At 50.4% G+C, this 19,405-nt stretch overlaps 2 protein-coding genes across 2 annotated transcripts in view; one reads left to right on the top strand and one right to left on the bottom strand.

Moving 5' to 3' along the window:
• Positions 1-1,893: 1,893 nt before the first annotated feature.
• Positions 1,894-19,405, bottom strand: part of XRCC1 (X-ray repair cross complementing 1) — a 33,561-nt gene continuing 16,049 nt past the window's right edge. The window contains exons 4-17 of the mRNA XM_012437966.3: positions 13,593-13,751; positions 12,560-12,634; positions 12,352-12,463; positions 11,938-12,047; positions 11,754-11,865; positions 11,232-11,490; positions 10,777-10,893; positions 5,912-6,005; positions 5,623-5,755; positions 4,939-4,993; positions 4,705-4,844; positions 2,775-2,865; positions 2,243-2,318; positions 1,894-2,138 (exon numbers count right to left, since the gene is read on the bottom strand). Coding sequence (XP_012293389.1) covers positions 2,025-2,138; positions 2,243-2,318; positions 2,775-2,865; positions 4,705-4,844; positions 4,939-4,993; positions 5,623-5,755; positions 5,912-6,005; positions 10,777-10,893; positions 11,232-11,490; positions 11,754-11,865; positions 11,938-12,047; positions 12,352-12,463; positions 12,560-12,634; positions 13,593-13,751 — 1,647 coding nt within the window. The 3' untranslated portion in view covers positions 1,894-2,024. The remainder of the gene's footprint in view (positions 2,139-2,242; positions 2,319-2,774; positions 2,866-4,704; positions 4,845-4,938; positions 4,994-5,622; positions 5,756-5,911; positions 6,006-10,776; positions 10,894-11,231; positions 11,491-11,753; positions 11,866-11,937; positions 12,048-12,351; positions 12,464-12,559; positions 12,635-13,592; positions 13,752-19,405) is intronic.
• LOC105713243 (high mobility group protein B3-like) lies at positions 16,140-17,584 on the top strand. The gene has a single exon (XM_064381225.1). It carries the CDS (start codon positions 16,250-16,252, stop codon positions 16,844-16,846), a length of 597 nt encoding a protein of 198 aa, XP_064237295.1. The 5' UTR covers positions 16,140-16,249; the 3' UTR covers positions 16,847-17,584.

Genomic DNA, 19,405 nt, shown 5'->3' with positions numbered 1-19,405 from the left:
CATATAATGCTCTTTCCTGCCTCAAGGCCTTTGCACTTGCTTTTCCTCTCCTGGAAGAACTCTCTCAGATACTCCTTACTTCTCCCAGGTCCCTGCAGAGGGGCAAGTCCTCTGAGAGGCCATCCCCAATCACCCTATCTAAACTACCCTGCCATTGCTCTGTCACTCACAATGCTCTTTCACAGCATTTCCCACTGTCCAAGGCTGCATTGCACATGCACCATCTCTCTCCCCCTTTACGATGTCAGGCCAATGAGATCAGGGACTACTGTCTGTTTTTTTCATACTGTCTTCCCAGTGTCTCCCACATGGTGGCTGTAGCAGGCAGAGTAATGGCCTCCCAAAGATGTTCACATCCCCGCAGGGCGCAGTAGCTCAGGCCTGTAATTCCAGCAGGTCGAGGTCGAGGACATCGAGGCTGAAGTGAGCAGTGATTGCACCACAGCACTCCAGCCTGGGCAACAGAGCAAGACCCTTTCTCCAATAATAATAATAATAATAATAATAATAATAATAATAATAATAATAATATAAAGCAACCCTCATCTTAAAGATGTAAAAACAAAAGTCAATAAAGAGACAGGAGACTGGTAGCCCTCGGTTGATGAGGCAAAATTTGAGAAAGGGCTTGGAATGTCCATGAATAGGTTTACCCAAAGGCCAGATCTCAAACCTACCTCTGACCCTGGCCTCTGCCCTGCTCAGACTCCCTCCCGACCTCTGCACCCTCAGACTGAAGTCCAAGCTTCTCAGCCTGGAGTTTGCAGACCTTCAGGCCAGCCCTGTCCAAAAGACCTTTCTAGAGTGATGCGAATGTTATCTGTGCTGTCCAATACAGTAGCCACTGAGCAACTGAAATGCATGGCTAGTGTGACTGCAGAAGTGAAGTTTACATTTCTTTTTTTTTTTTTTTTTTTTTTTGAGACGGAGTTTCGCTCTCGTTACCCAGGCTGGAGTGCAATGGCGCGATCTCGGCTCACTGCAACCTCCGCCTCCTGGGTTCAGGCAATTCTCCTGCCTCAGCCTCCTGAGTAGCTGGGATTACAGGCACGCGCCACTGTGCCCAGCTAATTTTTTGTATTTTTTTAGTAGAGACAGGGTTTTACCATGTTGACCAGGATGGTCTTGATCTCTTGACCTCATGATCAACCCGCCTCGGCCTCCCAAAGTGCTGGGTTTACAGGTGTGAGCCACCGCGCCCAGCCTACATTTCATTTTAATGAATTTCAATAGTCACCTGTACCCAGACGTGATCACACTGGACAGCAGAGCTGCAAGGAGAGTGCCCAGCTTTCTAAATCTGCCCCCAAAGCCTCTTCACCAAAGGCAGCCATGCTCTTCTGCCTGCCTCCGGCTGCTTCCCACCTCCTGGCCCATGCTGTGGTCTCTGCCTAGAGCACCATCGCATCTTCTGCCCCAATTCCCTCACACTCCACTCAGTTCCCACTTTGATGTGGTGGAGCCTTGAGGGGGGGTCCAGGGTTTGGGTGGATTGCTTAAAATGTCCCTTCCTCCCATTCTGTCTCCTAAATTAGGTGACATAAAGTGGTGACAGACATTCATTACACAGCTACTTCTGAAAACCCTGGAGGAAAGGCACTATCCATGGCCTGGGGACACAGAGACTTCAGGAGAGAGACAGGCTTCATGGGTTCCCAGGCCTCCAGCTACGACACAGGTGTGGCTCAGAGGGCCAGAACAAGTTGAGGGGCAGTGCTGAGGGTCAGATTCCCAGTTCCCTGCCTCTTGCCAGCACAGGGATAAGGGGCCAAACAGAAGAGACAAAGAGTTCTTTCTCTACCAGATCTCTGATGGAGGGGCCCAGCATTCTTCCCCAGGTCCCAGGAGCCTCTTAGAGTTTTGGGCAACTCCTGAATGAGAACAGGCAGCTGCTCCAAACCAAGTCATCTTTATTAAATGCATCTTCTCTTTCTCTCTCTCTCTCTCTCTCTCTCTCTCTCTGTGTAGCACATACTTCAGGTGTGTGTGCGTACATGTGTGTATGTGTGTGTGCAGCACATACTTCAGGCCTGCGGCACCACCCCATAGAGCTGGTGAGGAAGTAACTTCTGCTTCTCGTTGCAACTATAGATCCATCGGGGACGAACGAATGCCAGGGAGGGGTTGTCCATCAGGGCCTGCAGGGCAGGGTGGAGTCCACAGGAGAATGTATCATCGAGGGAGCACAGAGGAGATGCAAGGGTGTGCGAGGGTCTCCCTTCTCTGCCTCTTTGGGACTCACCTCCTCAAAGCTGGGATCCCATTCCTGTGCGGTGATTACAAACTGAACCCGGTCGCTCATATAGTCCTCCAGCTCCCTGGTGGGAAAGGAGAAAAGAGGTAGAAGGAACATCAGGGAATCAACATTGACATCCTATGCCCCAACCACTCTCAATGGCTGTCCTCGCACTGTCACCACCTATGTCCCCTCTAGGCTGCCTTTGGTGCCTCCATTCCTCCATGTATCCATCTTGCCACAGCCAGAATGACCAGAGCTCCCACAGTGGCTAATCCTCAGGCTGGCCCTTTCAGAAGCAGGGGTAGGGCTAGGGATCCTCGCCATAAAGAAGAGGAAACCGAGGTGAGCAATGCATCCTGGGCTGCCAGTGGTGGGCAAGCTGGCATTCAGACTCCATGGCCTGTGCCCGCCTACTGGGCATGGCCCTTCTCCATCCTCCTGATAGTCTTTCCCACACCCCCACTCCTCCCAGCAGGTCCCTGAGTCCTGCCCTGGACCCATCACCCCTTCCCCACCCCAGCCCCTGGAGACTTACCCGTTGAAGGCTGTGACATATCGGATGAGTTTCCGCCGCTCATCCCCAGGGAACTCTCCGTAAAGGAAGAAGTGCTTGCCCTGGAAGAAATCTGCAGGAGAGAAAGGGGCTAAGGTAAGCGTGAGGCCCCAGTAGTTCCCAGGCACCGGACAGGAGTGATGAGGCTGACCCAGCTGCTGAGGAAAGGGCTGTCCACATGTGGGTGGGGACTGATGGCAGGCAGTGGACTCCTGCCCAGCGGCCCATCAGAGCCTTCCAGGGAGGTAGGTTGGTTGGTTGGTTGGTTTGCTTGCTTTAACAGTACAAGATACAATTACTATTACTGTGATTTGTTTCTGACAGACAGGCTGGAGCTACTTATTTCTCTCTCTTTTTTTTTTTTTTAAGACAAGGGCTTACTCTGTCGCCCAGGCTGGAGTGCAGTGGAGCAATCATGGCTCACTGCAACCTCTGCCTCCTGGGCTCAAGTGATTCTCCCATCTCAGCCTCCCCAGTAGCTGGGACTACAGGCTCGTGCCAACTACACCTGGCTAATATTTAAACTTTTTGTAGAGAGACGGGGTACTGACATGTTGCTCAGGCTGGTCTCAAACTCTTGGGCCCAAGCAATCCTCCCACCTCAGCCTCCTGAGTAGCCAGGACTACAGGCACACACCACCATGCTCTACTAATTTTTAAAATTGTTCATAAAGACGGGAGGTCAAGGTGGGGTGCAGCGGCTCACTCCTGTAATCCCAGAACTTTGGGAGGCCAAGGCAGGCAGATCACCTGAGGTCGGGAGTTCAAGACCAGCCTGACCAATATGGAGAAACTCTATATCTACTAAAAATACAAAATTAGCCAGACATGGTGGCGCATGCCTGTAACCCAGCTACTTGGGAGACTGAGGCAGGAGAATCACTTGAACCCTGGAGGCAGAGGTTGTGGTGAGCCGAGATCGTGCCATTGCACTCCAGCCTGGGTAACAAGAACAAAACTCTGTCTCAAAAAAAAAAAAAAGAAAGAAAGAAAAGCCAGGGGCTCTCGCTATGTTGCCCAGGCTGGTGTTGAACTCTTGGATTCAAGCAATCCTCCCACCTTGGCCTCTCAAAGTACTAGGTGAGCCACTGCACCTGGCCTGGCTGGAGCCACTTAATGAGCTTAACCCAGATTGGAAATGTCAGTATCTGCCACTTCTTCACCTTTGCTCTCCTTTCCAACCAGCACCTTTTTTGCTCTGACCTTTGGGGTGGCTCCTTCTTCTTTCCATTTGAAGGTGACATTCTAGGCCATCAATTTGCTGATGCCATTTTAGGGGCTTTGGAGAATCAAAGCATCTTCCTGCCCATCACTCACGAGGAACTGTGTGGAAATGGCTTTTCTGGTAGCCCCTGAACTGCACCGCTGCACAGCCCCTCACTGCCTTTCCTCGCTCCCTTCATTCTCAAAGAAGCTCTGCCTCCCTGCCCCCATCCCACAACTCCCTGCAGAATTTCCCCAGTTCCTTTTGTTCTTATTCTTTTACACTGGAAATGCAAACACACATAACAGCAGCCATGTACAGGGTGCATCCACCCAGGGCCTGACAGAGGGCAGTGCCCCTGTCACCTGGTGTGCCCGGCCTCACTCTGGACCAACAGAACTGCACCTAGGCAAGTGAAGCACTAGTGGGAGGGTGAAGTGAAAAAAAGGGGGTCACACCTGGTACATGGCTGCAAGGTGAGTAGTCAGAACAAGAAATCTGGAGGGAAGAAAAAGGGAAGTCATGGAGAGGATGCTGAAGGGAAGGGAGCCAGGCAGAACCTGGAGGTGCTGAGGTAGGGAGTGGGTTGGAGAAGGAGAGGGGAGACAAGACATGGGGCAGCAGTGACCCCAGGGCTGGCCAGGGCAAGTTGCAGCTGCGAACTGAGAAGGGAAAATGCCACTTTGGGAGGGATGGGAGATTTCCCACCTGGGAGCTCGGGGACTGGCAGATCAGGAGTCTCCTGGTGTTCCTCATCATCCGTGTTCTCATCTGTGGAGCCTGCATATGGGTCTTCCCCGTTCTCCTCCTGGCCAGGGGGTGGTCTGTGTTCCTTCTGCTCAGCCACCCTGGGGGTGCCAAGAGGGGTAGACAGTGAGCATGCAGGGAAGCCTCTCCTACACCCAAGGCCAGGGCCACCCCAAACCCCAGCCCTAGCCCTACCTCCTCAGCTCATCTTCTGTGTCCCCAGAATCTTCCGCCCCGTTGTCCTGTCCTTCTGCAAGTAGAAGCTCAATCAATGCAAGGCTGCCTTGTCTCCTGGGAAGACCAGCAGCCCTCCCAGTATGGCAGACCCGGGCATCTCATGCCCCCAGCTGCAACTGCCCTCCAGATCCAGTCATCCAGGCCCCAGCCCCTCCTCCCTCAGACTTAGAAGTCCAGACCCCAGACACTCCTCCCTCAACCCAAGAGTCCAGGCCCCACCCCCTCCTCCCTCAGACCCAGGAGTCCAGGCCCCACCCCCTCCTCCTTCAGATCCAGGAGTTCAGACCCCAGCCCCTCCTCCCTCAGACCCCAGGGTCTATGTCCCCAGCCCCTCCTCCCTTAGACCCAGGAATCCAGGTCCCCAGACCCTCCTCCCTCAGACCCAGTAGTCCAGGACCTCAACCCCTCCTCCCTCAGACCCAGGAGTCCAGGCCCAACCCCTCCTCCCTCAGACACAGGAGCCCAGGCCCCAGCCCCTCCTCCCTCAGACACAAGAGCCCAGGCCCCAGCTCCTCCTCCCTCAGACTCAGGAGCCCAGGCCCCAGCTTCTCCTCCCTCAGACCCAGGAGTTCAGGCCCCCAGCCCTTCCTCCCTCAGACCCAGGAGTCCAGACCCCCAGCCCCTCCTCCCTCAGAGTCTGACCTGACTGTTCCCCCTCAATGTCTGTATCTTCCTGGGGCACTGGTGAGGCTGCTTTGGTCTCTTCTGGGGTTGGGGGCTTCTGGGGTGAGCTGGGTCCAGCTGCCTGAGTGGGCTTGGTTTTGGTCTGGGGACGCTGAGGAGGAAGAGTGGGTGGGTGAGGAGGGCAGGAACAGTGTGGGTGTGATGGGGCGGTACCTGCAAGAGGCAGGAATACGAAGTTTCGGGTGCCACAGCAGACCCATGTCATCCTCCCACTACACCCTCCCCCACTGGAGAGGGGGCATCAAACCTTTCGAGGAAGCTTGGGGGCTTCGTCACCACTGCTGCCGCTGTGAGAGGCCTCATCGTCCTCACTTCTCGAGTCTGGCCCTGCCATGAGGTACCTAGGGGAGGAAACGGGCCTCAGATAAACAGGCCCAAGGGAAGTGGAGGGGGGCGGGCATTCAGGAAGCAACAGCCACTGGCGTTTACTAAATACTCACTCTGATGGGCTTCACGGTCTCGCTCCCAGCCCGCCCCTTCCCAGCTCAGGAAGGCCCAGTGAACCCACTCAGCCTGGCCACTTGCCCTACAGACCTGGGCACCCCCTTTCTTCCCCACTCAATCTTTTTTTTTTTTTTGTAGAAATCAGGTTTTTTTTTAAATTTAATACATTCGAATCAAATAGTAACACTTTGAAAAATAGGCAGGTATCCCCCTGTATCCGGAAGAAAATTAAGTCAAAGTATTCTACACAGTAGAAGGGAGACAGCCATTTATGTCCACAGTTAGACAATTCAAGGACAACCTGGAAATTTCTAAAGCCATTTCCAAAAAATCAATGGCAACAGGTTGGGACACAGCTATTTCAAAGGGTAACATGCCTATACCTACATTGATTTTTATTAACGAGGATTGAGTTGCACCTATATCGCATGACATTCTTTTCTTTCTTTTTTTTTTTTTTTGAGATGGAGTCTTGCTCTGTCGCCAGGCTGGAGTGCAGTGGCGCAAGCTCGGCTCACTGCAACCTCTGCCTCCTGGGTTCAAGAGATTCTTCCGCCTCAGCCTCCCGAGTAGCTGGGACCACAGGCGCGTAGGCGCGTGCCACCACGCCCAGCTAATTTTTTTTGTATTTTTAGTAGAGATGGGGTTTCACCAAGTTGGCCAGGATGGTCGCGATCTCTTGACCTCATGATCCGCCCACCTCGGCCTCCCAAAGTGCTGGGATTACAGGCATGAGCCACCGCGCCCGGCCGATCACATGACATTCTTGTCTTTGTTTTTTTTTTGAGACAGGATCTCACTCTGTCACCCAGGCTAGAGTGCAGTGACGTGATCTTGGCTCACTGCAACCTCCACTTCCTGGGGTCAAGCGATTCTTCTGCCTCAGTCTCCCCAGTAACTGGGATTATAGGCGTGTACCACCATGCCTGGCTAATTTTATTTTTTGTTTGTTTTTTAGGTACAGACGGGGTTTCACGATGTTAGCCAGGCTGGTGTCAAACTCCTGACTTAAAGTTATCTGCCCACCTCAGCCTCCCAAAGTGCTGAGATTACAGGTGTGAGCCACTGCCTGGGCGGCATTCCCCTCCCTCTTGGGGAAGAAATGTCTCAATTCAGAAAGGAATGAAAAATCAGAATTTGGCCCTTTAAGAATCAGAGTCAATTTCTCATTAGGAAAATACCCACCATTTAAGAGAAAAGTCTCAAAGCAAATACATATTAGAGACCCCAACACTATAATCATGGTTCCTTAAGCCACTAACACTCCAGGAAAAGAATTTTCCTAGCTCTAACAATAGCAGCAAGTAGCTGGGTTCAGTGGCTCACACCTGTAATCCCAGCACTTTGGGAGGCTGAGGTGGGTGGATCCTTTGAGGTCAGGAGTTCGAGACCAGCCTGGCCAACATGGTGAAACCCTGTCTCTACGTGTTGTTTATTTTTTTGAGACAGACTCTCGCTCTGCCACCCAGGCTGGAGTGCAGTGGCACAATCTCGGCTTGCTGCAACCTCTGCCTCCCATGTTCAAGTGATTCTCCTGCCTCAGCCTCCCAAGTAGCTAGGACTACAGGTGCACGCCACCATGCTCAGCTAATTTTTGTGTGTGTGTGTATTTTTAGTAGAGACGGGGCTTCACCATGCTGACCAGGATGGTCTTGAACTCCTGACCTCAGGTGATCTGCCTGTCACAGCCTCCCAAAGTGCTGGGATTACATGAATGAGCCACTGCACCTGGCCCTGTCTAAACTAAAAACACAAAAATTAGCCAGACGTGGCGTCAGGCACCTGTAATCCTAGCTGCTTGGGAGGCTGAGGCAGGAGAATCGCTTGAACCGGGGAGACCTGGGAGGTTGCAGTTTGCTGAGACCACTCGAGCATACTCCAGCCTGGGCAACAAGAGCAAAACTCCATCTCAAAAAAATAAAAAATAAAAACAGCAGCAGGTTGACACTTACATGGGACTTCCTACATGCCAAGTACTATTCTAAGCACGTGACAAATACTGAGTCACTGAATCCTGAGGTAGGTGCTAGTTTCAGCCCCATTTTATAGGTGAGGAAACCACGGCACAGAGAGATTAATTTGCCCTAAGCCATGGGGAAGGTAAGCAGAAGCAAATGAATGTAATAGTTCATTCTTCTGAGACATCCATGTTGAGACCCTTCTGCATTTAATTTGGTTGTGTTAAAGCTGGTGAAATGCTGTTTAGGTAAGTCACTCTCATAAAACAGTGGCTCACAGGAGATTCAGAGGATTTAAAATACAGTAGTTCATTAACAGTCAATAGTAGGTTTACTTAAGTTTTTCTTCAAAGTGCTCTGTATTCAAAGATTTCTTTTAAAAAATAAACTAAATTTGTGCTTATTAGGTATGGAGAGACATCCCCTTGGGGTCTTCCTTCTACAGTTGAATTTTTATTTTATTTCTATTTTTTGAGACGTAGTCTCACTCTGTCACCCAGGCTGGAGTGCAGTGGCATGATCTCAATTCACTTCAACCTCCACCTCCCAGGTTCAAGGGAATCCCACCTCAGCCTCCAGAGTAGCTGGGGCTACAGGTGTGCGCTGCTATTCCCAGCTAATTTTTGTATTTTTGAGTAGAGATGGGGTTTCACCATGTTGGCCAGGCTGCTCTCCAACTCCTGACCTCAAGTTATCCACCCGCCTTGGCCTCCCAAGGTGCTGGTATTACAGGTGTGAGCCACTGCGCTTGGCCAAACTTTTATTTTTGAGATAAGGTTTCAATTTGTTGCCTAGGCTGGAGTGCAGTGGTGCAATCATGGCTCACTCCAGCCTTGACCTTATGGGCTCAAGTGATCCTACCTCCTCAGCCTCCCAAGTAGCTAAGACTACAGGTATGTGTCACCTGGATAATTTTTTTCATGTTTTGTAGAGATGGGGTCTCACTACATTGCCTAGGTTGTATAGTTAATTGTTTTTGTTTTACAAATGAGTACAAGCCAGAATTTTTAAAAATATAAAATGCTTTGTGAATTCTTTTTGTTAAGACCAGTTGCAAATCCAACACTGTTCATTTTTTTCCCTTTTATTCCATGCCCTCCCTTAAGTTCTGCCAGGCAGATAATAACCCAAATCCGGTTCCTTCTGACACAGATATAGCCCCAGCCCCTCCCCTCTTCTGTTCCTGAGGCCCCAGCCTACTCAGGGGTCCCCACCTGCAGCCTCCCCTGATACTCCATCCCTCCCAACAGAGCCTGCCCCTGCCCCCGTCAAACCTTCCATGACTCCCCTCTACTCAGAGAGGAGGCCCCTGGAGCTGGATGGGCTTCAGAATGCTGAATCTTTCAGATTTTAGAGAGGCAAATGGCTGGTGTACTGATTGTTACATAAACTCCCAGTAGGGCCTGGGGGAGCACCCCATGATCAAACCCACTAATATTTCTGTAGTTAAGACCATGACACACTTAAGGGGATAAAAAAAAATAACTACAAATAGCCTCACATTAATTCAGGATGACTGCAGCAAAATGAGTTTGTGCTGAACCTAGAAAAGAACTTTCAGCTTCTAGAGATGTTTGGATGCCTGAACAGCAGATGAGGGTTCTATGAAGCTGCATGGAGCCCAGTGTGTAGGCTGGGCTCCAGAAGCCCTTCTGACCCGAGCCCACCCACCTCACAGCCTCATTAACTCCCAAGGCAGATCATTTTTCAAATACACCAGGCACAGTTAACTTCTGAACACACTCAGGCCATGAAGGACAATCCAGTCTCCCTTCCAATCCACCAGACTGCCTTTGCTCAGTCCAAAGCCCTCTGTGGTTCCTACTGCCCCTGGTTCCATTTTTCCTGCCACTTCTTGCCCCCAGTAAGCTCAGCCCCACCTGCAACTCCTCCAGATAGACGACAGGCTGCCCTAACCTTGTCTCCTCTGCCCAGCATGTTCGCTGCCTCTGTTCAGCCTGAAAAACTTCTTCTGGACCTTGAAGACGCCTTGCTCTCTGCGGGCCACCCCTTGGGGCTTCCATTGCACTGTTAAAATTCTGATCCCTCATCAAAGTGAGAAGCCTTCAAGGGCAGGGTTCAATGATTGGATCCTCAGCCCTGCACAGTCCAGCCTGGCACCAAGCAAAGTCTTCCAGGACTCCTTTGGTTTTTTTGGTTGAGACAGAGTCTCACTCCATTGCCCAGGCTGGAGTGCAATGGCGTGATTTTGGCTCCCGGGTTCAAGCAATTCTCCTGCCTCAGCCTTCTGAGCAGCTGGAGTTACAGCCATGTGCCACCACACCTGGCTAATTTTTGTATGTTTAGTAAAGACAGGGCTTCACCCTCTTGGCCAGGCTGGTCTTAAACTCCTGACCTCAAGTGATCTGCCCACCTCAGCCTCCCAGAGTGCTGGGATTACAGGTGTGAGCCACTGTGCTAGGACTCACTTTGAATGAATGAATGTGGACCCCAGAGTCTTTTCACAAACTACTCCTCCAGGCTTTTCTGATAAGCAGGTGTCACAGAGCCCTCTGTGCCCTCCCAGGCAGGTCCTCCTTCCCTCATCTGGAGTCCCCCAGCCCCTACCACACTCCTCTCAGGAGTCTGCTGACTCTGGGCTGGGACCACCTGTGTTCTCTGCTGGCAGGCCCCAGTCTGACTCCTCTCCAGATCCCCGGCATTGCCCAGCACAGGATAAAAAGCAGGGTTAGTGTGTGTGTGGCCTCACCTCCGGGAGGGCAGCCGCCGACGCATGCGGTGACAATCCAGCACCCACTCCTTACGCACGATGCGGCCTCCGAGGCCTAGGACCTGGCTGTACTTGGGGGTGTTGGCAAAGGCACAGCTGGTGGGGGACAGAAGTGAGGATGTCAGTTAGGTGTGATCTGAAGGGCAAAGGGGAAAGAGAGAGACAGGGAGATAGAGAGAGAGAGAAAGAGAAATCATGAGATTGAGGTGGGAGAAACAGAAAGAGGTTGGATATCGAGGGAGAGATACAAAAATCAGAGAGCAAAAGACAAAGGTACAGAGTGCAAGCGAGAAACAAAGTGAGTGAGCCAGAGAGAGAGAGAGAGAGAGAAAGCATGCAACATAGTGGACACAGAGAGAAGGCACAAGGTGACGGAGACACAGGGAACTGGGGGAGAGACTGCAGCGGCGCAGGGAGGAGGGGCACAGGCCTACATGAGGTGTGTGCTGTCCGGGGTCCAGTCTGGCCGATACTTGGCCCCCAGCTCTAGGGCCTTATCTCGCAGTTCGGAGCGGAAGGGGTTCTGGAAGCCACTCAGCACCACTACCACACCCTGAAGGATCTTCCCCAGCTCCTCTGGGCCAGCTCGGGATCGTCTGGGCTCAGTGCCTTCTCCTCGGGGCTGGCCTGTCACTACCCCCTGTGCTGGGGCAGGGACTGGGGCTGTGGCTGGGGTACGGGTGGGAGCTGGCACTGGGGAAGATGAAGAATAGATTCAGTTAGCACCACTGAGGCTAAACTCCCAGCCCCCCCTCCCTCAGACCCAGGAGTCCAGGACCCAGCCCTTCCTCCCTCAGACCCAGGGGTCCAGGCCCCCAGCTCCTCCTCCCTCAGACCCAGGGGTCCAGGCCCCCAGTTCCTCCTCCCTCAGACCCAGGGGTCCAGGCCCCCAGCTCCTATTCCCCTAGGACACAGGAGCACATGCCCCTATGGGAACACGGATCTAGTTAGCTTACATTTAGGTCTCTTGGAAACAGGTGGCGACAGCTGGGGTGGTGGTTTGCTGGGGGTCTTCTTTTCTTCTTGGTTCAAATCCAACTTCCTCTTCCCTTTGGGAGACTCCTGGGGCTGAGGGATGGGGATAGGTTGAGGCCTTCAGCTTCTCTCCTCCTCCACCCCACCAAAGTCTGATGATTTCACCTTGGAGGTGCTGCCTAAGGTCCTGGAGACTGGAGAGGCTGAGGAGGCAGCACTGGAGGCCTGGAGGGTGGCAGCTGCATAGCTGGGTCCTGCCAGGTCGCTGGCTGTGGCTATGAAGGGAGAAAGTGGATCTAGGATGAAAGGGGTGGCCTCAAGACCCTTCTACTCCTATCTATGGGACACAGAGTATTGTTTCCAAAACCCAGCGATGATCCAGGAGTCCCAGCCCCCAGACCTCTCATCCCTCAGGACGCAAGAGGCCAGACCCACCTTCCTCCACCCTGAGACCCAGGAGTCCAGGACTCCACCACCCTTCTCCCTTACCAAGAATCTGAGCACCAGCCCCTCTACCCTCATACCCACAAGTCTACGTCTCAACCCCGCTCACTCAGGACCCAGGTTGTCTGCGCTCACCTGGGGATGTCTTTTTGACCCGGCTGAAGAAGAGAGCCCCCGGCCTCAGAGAGTTAGCGCTCTCATCCTCCTCTTTCACACGGAACTGGCCGAGCTTGGTCACTGTCACCTTCTAAGGTCCCGCAAGGTCAGTGCTGTATGTGGGCTGCTGGCAGGTGGGGGCGGAGAGGCAGGGAGAAGGCTATAGGGAGTGACGGGTACAGCTTACCTGGGACGGGGCCTCTGCCTCATCTTTGTCTGGGGGGCTATGAAACCGTACAAAACTCAGGCCAAAGGGGGAGTCCTGGGAAAGGAGGGGTGGGGGTCAGGGAGTCTGGCCCAAGGACAGAGGCCAGGCCCCAAGACCCTTTCACTCAGGGAAACCCCTTCCTGGCTCTTTCCTTCTCATGAACACAAATGTTGAAGGAGGGGCCCTGACGGTGGTGATGATGATTATAGGATTAAGCTGTTAATGACTGAGCCCAAACTCTGAGTCCGGCTCCAAGCCCTTTTCACACATTAGCTCTCCGAGCAACTGGCAGTCTACTGGGTGTCCCGGTGAATCCACTGCCCTATGGACAAACTCCTCCTGTGGAATGGGAGGGAGTGCTGCGTCCCACTTCCAGAATACAGAAATGTTCCAGGCTCTCTCCTCTGCCAGCAAGAAGCAGACCCAGAAAACAGGAGAGGCCTGGGTCCCTGGATGACCTTGTAAGGAGCAGCCAGCTGACAGGCTAAACACTCCCCAGGACAGTTACCTGGGCAAGAAGCACACCTCTATTGTGTGGCATCATCACATACTCCAGTCTCACTGTTACCAGAGCTTTTAGCACCCCTTAACCTATAGCAACCCTGCAAGAATCAGGAAATTGAGGCCCAGAGAGGGTAAGTCACTTGCCCAAGATCACACAGCTAAAAAGGGGTATAGCCAGGATGTGAACTCAGTAGTCAGACTCTAGATCTCACGTTAACTACTAGGTCGACTCTACTAGGCCACCTCTTTAACAAACCAGTTCCCCTCCTCCAATTCCCCTCTGAGATTCTACAGTTCACCCTTCCTAGATTCCCTCCAGGAGATGAGACTTCTCATTACAGGGAAGATCCCAAACCCATTTCGGGGAACACAGGGACCTGGCCTCCCCATAACCCCATGGGGACACCAGCTGTCTACTCCTCCAGCCCTATGGGACTCGATATTGGCCCTTATTTCCCTCCTTGCCCAGGATCAAGGACTCTGCACCCCTGGCTCCCACCCTAGGTACCTTGCTGTAGGGCTGGCTGCAAACAATTTTGACCCGGTCCCAGCGCTTCTCGGCTGCTGCCCGGACCAGCTTGTCAGGCCCAAACATGCGAACACGGTTGGGGTTCGAACCACTGCGGCTCTCAGAAGGGGACATGAAAGACGAGGTGACCAGAAGGACCTGGGTGGGAGAAGCCACAGTGAATGAGAACCAGGGCAAGGTGGCTTAGATGAGAGCTTCTCGGGGCTTGGGAAGAGGGCAGAGGGCCCATGTAGGGGACTGGGAGCCTCCAGATTGTAGCTTGGGCCTAGATGTCTCCAGACCCTGCCTTTGTTTCTGGTCCTTGAGTCAGTCCTGCCTGACACAGGCTGCAGGGAGATTTTTTTTTTTTTTTTTTTGAGATGGAGTTATCCTCTGTTGCCCAGGCTGGAGTGCAGTGGTGTGATCTCGGCTCACTGCAACCTTCACCTCCCAGGTTCAAGCAATTCTTCTGTCTCAGCCTCCCAAGTAGCTAGGACTACAAGCGCGTGCCACCTCACCTGGCTAATTTTTGTATTTTAGTAGAGACAGCATTTCACCATATTGGACAGGCTGGTCTAGAACTCCTGACTTTGTGATCCACCTGCCTCAGCCTCCCAAAGTGCTGTGATTACAGGCGTGAGCCACTGCGCCCAGCTGGGATCTTCTAAACCTCCAGATTTGAGTGACCCTTATCTAACTTGTGAGAACAGAACTCCTCACAAGTCTGTTCTCTCAAGGATTTAGAGTAAAAATTCATGTTGGCAACCTGCATTGAAAAACCCTAGCTGAAGCCAGGCATAGTGGCTCACGGCTGTAATCCCAGCCCTTTGGGAGGTCAAGGCAGGTGGATAACTTGAAGTCAGGAGTTCAAGACCAGCCTGGCCAACATGGTGAAACCCCGTCTCTACTAAAAATACAAAAGTTAACCAGGCATGGAGGTAGGCACCCGTAATCCCAGCTATTCATGAGGCTGAGGCAGGAGAATCGCTTGAACCCAGAAGGCAGAGGTTGCAATGAGATGAGACTGCACCATTGCACTCCAGCCTGGGTGACAAGAGGCCAGGAGTTTGAGACCAGCCTGGCCAACATGATGAAACCCCATCTCTACTAAAAATACAAAATTCAGCCAGGCGTAGTGGCAGACACCTGTAATCCCAGCTACTTGGGAGGCTGAGGCACGAGAATCTCTTGAACACGGGAGGAGGAGGGGGAGGTGATGGTGAGCCAAGATTGCGCCACTGCACTCCAGCCTGGGTGACAGAGCAAGACTCTGCCAAAAAAAAGATGAATACAGCCACTTTTGGTTGGGTACATTCTGTTACAAACTTAGTCACTTAGTCTTTTTTCTAACTAACATGCTGTGAAATTTATAAAATTGGACAATAAAGCCTTTTGCTGAGAAAAACAGAACATAACTATAGGTCTCTTGGTGCCCGGCTGATTGTGCAAAGGAAACAGGAAAGACAATTATACAGAAGGGAAGCTTTCTCTCTGACCTTGACTCTACTTGGTTATAAAAGGCCTGATTTGGAGCTGACAGGGAAGCTGCATTTATCATGGTGACTGAAAGGGGTAAGGCAAGCTGTGGTTGATAGCTGCTATCCACATGAACCGAGATTTCCTCTGAGGGTTAGACTGCTGGCTTCCTTGATTTTAGGGCCTTACACTTGGGCTTAACCAGCTTCCCTCGTTCTCCAGCTTGCAGACAGTCTATCATGGGACTTTGCAGCCTCCATAATCATGTGACCCAACTCTCCTAATCTCTTCTTTCTGTATCTATACTGTATCTATAACTATTGGTTCTGTCTCTCTGGAGAACCTTGACTAATACAACTAGCCATTCCACCTTGCTAGAAAAGAGCAAAGGTAAATAAACATTCACATACCAGATACAATAAAATTTTAGCTAAAAATGTACTTATTCTAGAGCTGAGCCCAGTGGTTCATACCTGTAATCCCAGCACTTTGGGAGGCTGAGGTGGGTGGACCACAAGGTCAGGAGATCGAGACCTTCGTGGTTAACATGGTGAAACCCCGTCTCTACTAAAACACAAAAAATTAGCCAGGCGTGGTGGTGGGCACCTGTAGTCCCACTACTCAGGAGGCTAAGGCAGGGGAATCACTTGAACTTGGGAGGTGGAAATTGCAGTGAGCCGAGATCACACCACTGTACTCCAGTCTGGAGACAGAGTAAGACTCCATCTCAAAAAAAAAAAAAAAAAGTACTTATTCCGTCTTTATCATTACAAAGTAGAATTCTGGCTGGGTGCGGTTGTTCACGTCTGTAATCCCCAGCACTTTGGGAAGCCAAGGCAGGCAGATTCCTTGAGCCTGGGAGTTTGAGACCAGCCTGGGCAACATGGCGAAACCCCATCTCCACTAAAAATACAAAAATAAGCCAGGTATGGTGGCAGGCGCCTGTAGTCCCAACTAGTAAGGAGGCTGAGGTGGGAGGATAACCTGAGCCTGGGGAGGTTGAGGCTGCAGTGAGCCATGATCATGCCACTGTACTCTAGCCTGGGTGACAGAGTGAGACCCTGCCTTAAAAAATAAATAAATAGAGGCGGCTCTCGTGGAGGCAGCTAGCGCGAGGCTGGGGAGCGCTGAGCAGCGCGTCGTGCCCTGCGCTGCCCAGACTAGCGAACAATACAATCAGGATGGCTAAAGGTGACCCTAAGAAACCAAAGGGCAAGATGTCTGCTTATGCCTTCTTTGTGCAGACGTGCAGAGAAGAACATAAGAAGAAAAATCCAGAGGTCCCTGTCAATTTTGCAGAATTTTCCAAGAAATGCTCTGAGAGGTGGAAGACAATGTCCGGGAAAGATAAATCTAAATTTGATGAAATGGCAAAGGCGGATAAAGTGCGCTATGATTGGGAAATGAAGGATTATGGACCAGCTAAGGGAGGCAAGAAGAAGGATCCTAATGCCCCCAAAAGGCCACCGTCTGGCTTCTTCCTGTTCTGCTCAGAATTCCGCCCCAAGATCAAATCCACAAACCCTGGCATCTCTATTGGACATGTGGCAAAAAAGCTGGGTGAGATGTGGAATAACCTAAATGACAGCGAAAAGCAGCCTTACATCACTAAGGCGGCGAAGCTGGAGGAGAAGTATGAGAAGGATGTTGCTGACTATAAGTCGAAAGGAAAGTTTGATGGTGCAAAGGGTCCCGCTAAAGTTGCCCGGAAAAAAGTGGAAGAGGAAGATGAAGAAGATGAGGAGGAAGAGGAGGAGGAGGAGGAGGAGGATGAATAAAAAAACTGTTTATCTGTCAAAAAATAAATAAATAAATAATAAAGTAGAATTTTGATCTAAATCCATTTGCCAAAAAGAACACATAACTTTTTTTTTTTTTTTTTGAGACAGTCTCAGTTTGTCATCAGGCTGAAGTGCAGTGGCATGATCATAGCTCACTGCAGCCTCCACCTCCAGGGGTCAAGGGACCCTCCTACCTCAGCTTTCTGAGTAGCTGGGATTACTAGTATGCACCACCATGCCCGGCTAATTTTTGTATTTTTTGTACAGACAGGGTCTTGCCTTGATGCCCAGACTGGTCTCAAACTACTGGCTTCAAGTGATCCTCCCACTTTGGCCTCCCAAAGCACTGGGATTACAGGCATGAGCCACAGCACCAGGTCAGAAACTTCATTTGTTAAAATGTACCTTGTAGAGCAGAAAAAGCACTTGATAAGATTCAACACACATTCATGAAAAAAAAAAAAAAAAAGCAAAGCTCTCAGCAAACCAGAAATAGAAAAGAACTTTCTCAACCTGAAAAAGGACATCTATAAAAAACAAGCAACCTACAGCTAACGTCATATTTAATGGTGAAAAACTCAACAGCTTCCCCCTAAGATCAGGACCAAGGCAAGGATGTCCACTTTCACCACTTCTGTTCAACACTGTACCAGTCAGCGTGACAAGGTGAGGAAAAGAAAAAAGAAAACTATCTTTCTTCACAGATGATGTGATTATCTATGCATAAAATCCCAAGAGATCCAGACAAACTACAAGGTTTAGTAAGTGAAGGTCAAAAGATAAGAAAATATACAAAATCAATTGTATATTGCACATCACTTCTCGGGTATTCTGCCCAAAGTGTGCAACGAAAATTAATCACAAAGAAACATCAGATATTTTGTACAATAAGTGACATCTGACAAAATCACTGACCTCTACTCTTCAAAAACATCAAAGGCACAAAACCCAAAGTCACATGAACCTTTTTTTTTCTTCATATGAGCTGTGGTTTTGTTGTATTTCTCTTTTCTTTTTTCTTTTTTTTTTAATTTCCCTTTTTTCTTTCTTTCTTTCTGTGACAAGGTTTTGCCATTGTTGCCCAGACTGGTCTCAAACTCCCGAGGTCAAGTGATCCACCCGCCTTGGCCTCCCAAAGTGCTAGGGTTACAGGCATGAGCCACCACGCCAGACCTTCTTTTTATTTTTTAGTAGAGACATGGTCTCAGTATGTTGCCTAGGCTGGTCTCTAACTCTTGGGCTCAAGTGATCCTCCCACCGCGGCTTCCCAAAGTTCTGGGATTATAGGTGTGAGCCACCATGCCTGACCATCACAGGAACTCTTTAATAAAAGGAAACCAAGGAGATGTGACAAATCAATGCAATGCATGATCCTGAATTTTCTTTTGCTGTAAATAACATTATTGGAACAATGAAAGAAATGTGAAGAAAGTCTGAGATTGGATGATATAGCATTGTATCAATGTTAATTTCCTAATTTTGTAATTGCACTGCAGTCAAGTAAGAAATGTCTCTGCTTTTAGGAAATACCAGAGTATTCAGGGATAAAGGGGCATCATGCACACAATTTACTCTCAGTTCAGAAAAAAAAACTATGTACATATTTGTTAACTTTGGGGAATATGAATGAAGAGTATATGGAAGTCGAGGCAGGTGGATTGCTTGAGCTCAGGAGTTTGAGACCAGCCTGGGCCACATGGCAAAACCCCATCTCTACAAAAATACAAAAATCAGCTGGGCATGATGGTGCAAGCCTGTAGTCTCAGCTACTTGAGGGGTGGGGTGAGGCAGGAGGATTGCTTGAACCCCGAGGTCAAGGCTGCCGTAAGCTGAGAGATCATGCCACTGCACTCTAACCCAGGTGACAAAGTGAGACCTTGTTTCAAAAAAAAGAAAAAAAAGAGTAGGCCAGGTGCACGCAGTGGCTCACACGTGTAATCCTACCACTTCGGGAGGCCGAGGCAGGTGGATCGCTTGACCTCAAGAGTTCAAGACCAGTCTAGGCAACATAGTGAAACCCTGTTTCTACAAAAAATATTTAAAAATTAGCCAGGCATGGTGGCTCACACCAGCTACTTCGGGGGCTGAGGCAGGAGGATCACTTGAACCCAGGAGGCAGAGGTTGCAGTGAGCCAAGATCACGCCACTGTACTCCAACCTGGGCAACAGAGTGAGATCCCCATCTCAAAAAATAAAATAAAATAAAATATATGATTAAAAAAGACAGTTTGGTATTGGCATAAAGAAAAATACACATATCAATGGAACAGAGAAGAGAGTACAGAAATAAACCCATACATATGGTCAATTAATTCTCAACAAAGAGTCAAAATGATTCAATGAGAAAAGGGAAGTCTTTTTTTAAAAGTATTTTTAGCCAGGCACAGTGGCTCAGGCCTATAATTCCAGTACTTTGGAAGGCCAAGATAGGAGGATCACTTTAAGCGCAGGAGTTCAAGACCAGCCAGGCAACGTGGTAAAACCCCATTTCTATAAAATTTTTTTAAAAAACTTAGCCAGGCATGGTGGCTTATGCCTATAGTCCCAGCTGCTCAG

Source organism: Aotus nancymaae, unplaced genomic scaffold, assembly GCF_030222135.1.
Source record: "Aotus nancymaae isolate 86718 unplaced genomic scaffold, 86718_ANA_hifiasm-v0.15.2.pri h1tg000028l, whole genome shotgun sequence".
NCBI lineage: Eukaryota > Metazoa > Chordata > Mammalia > Primates > Aotidae > Aotus > Aotus nancymaae.
This window is presented reverse-complemented; position numbering and strand designations above follow the sequence as displayed.

Coding starts and splice junctions, on each gene's coding strand:
- LOC105713243 (XM_064381225.1), top strand. CDS start 16,250: ATGGCTAAAGGTGACCCTAAGAAACCAAAGGGCAAGATGTCTGCTTAT.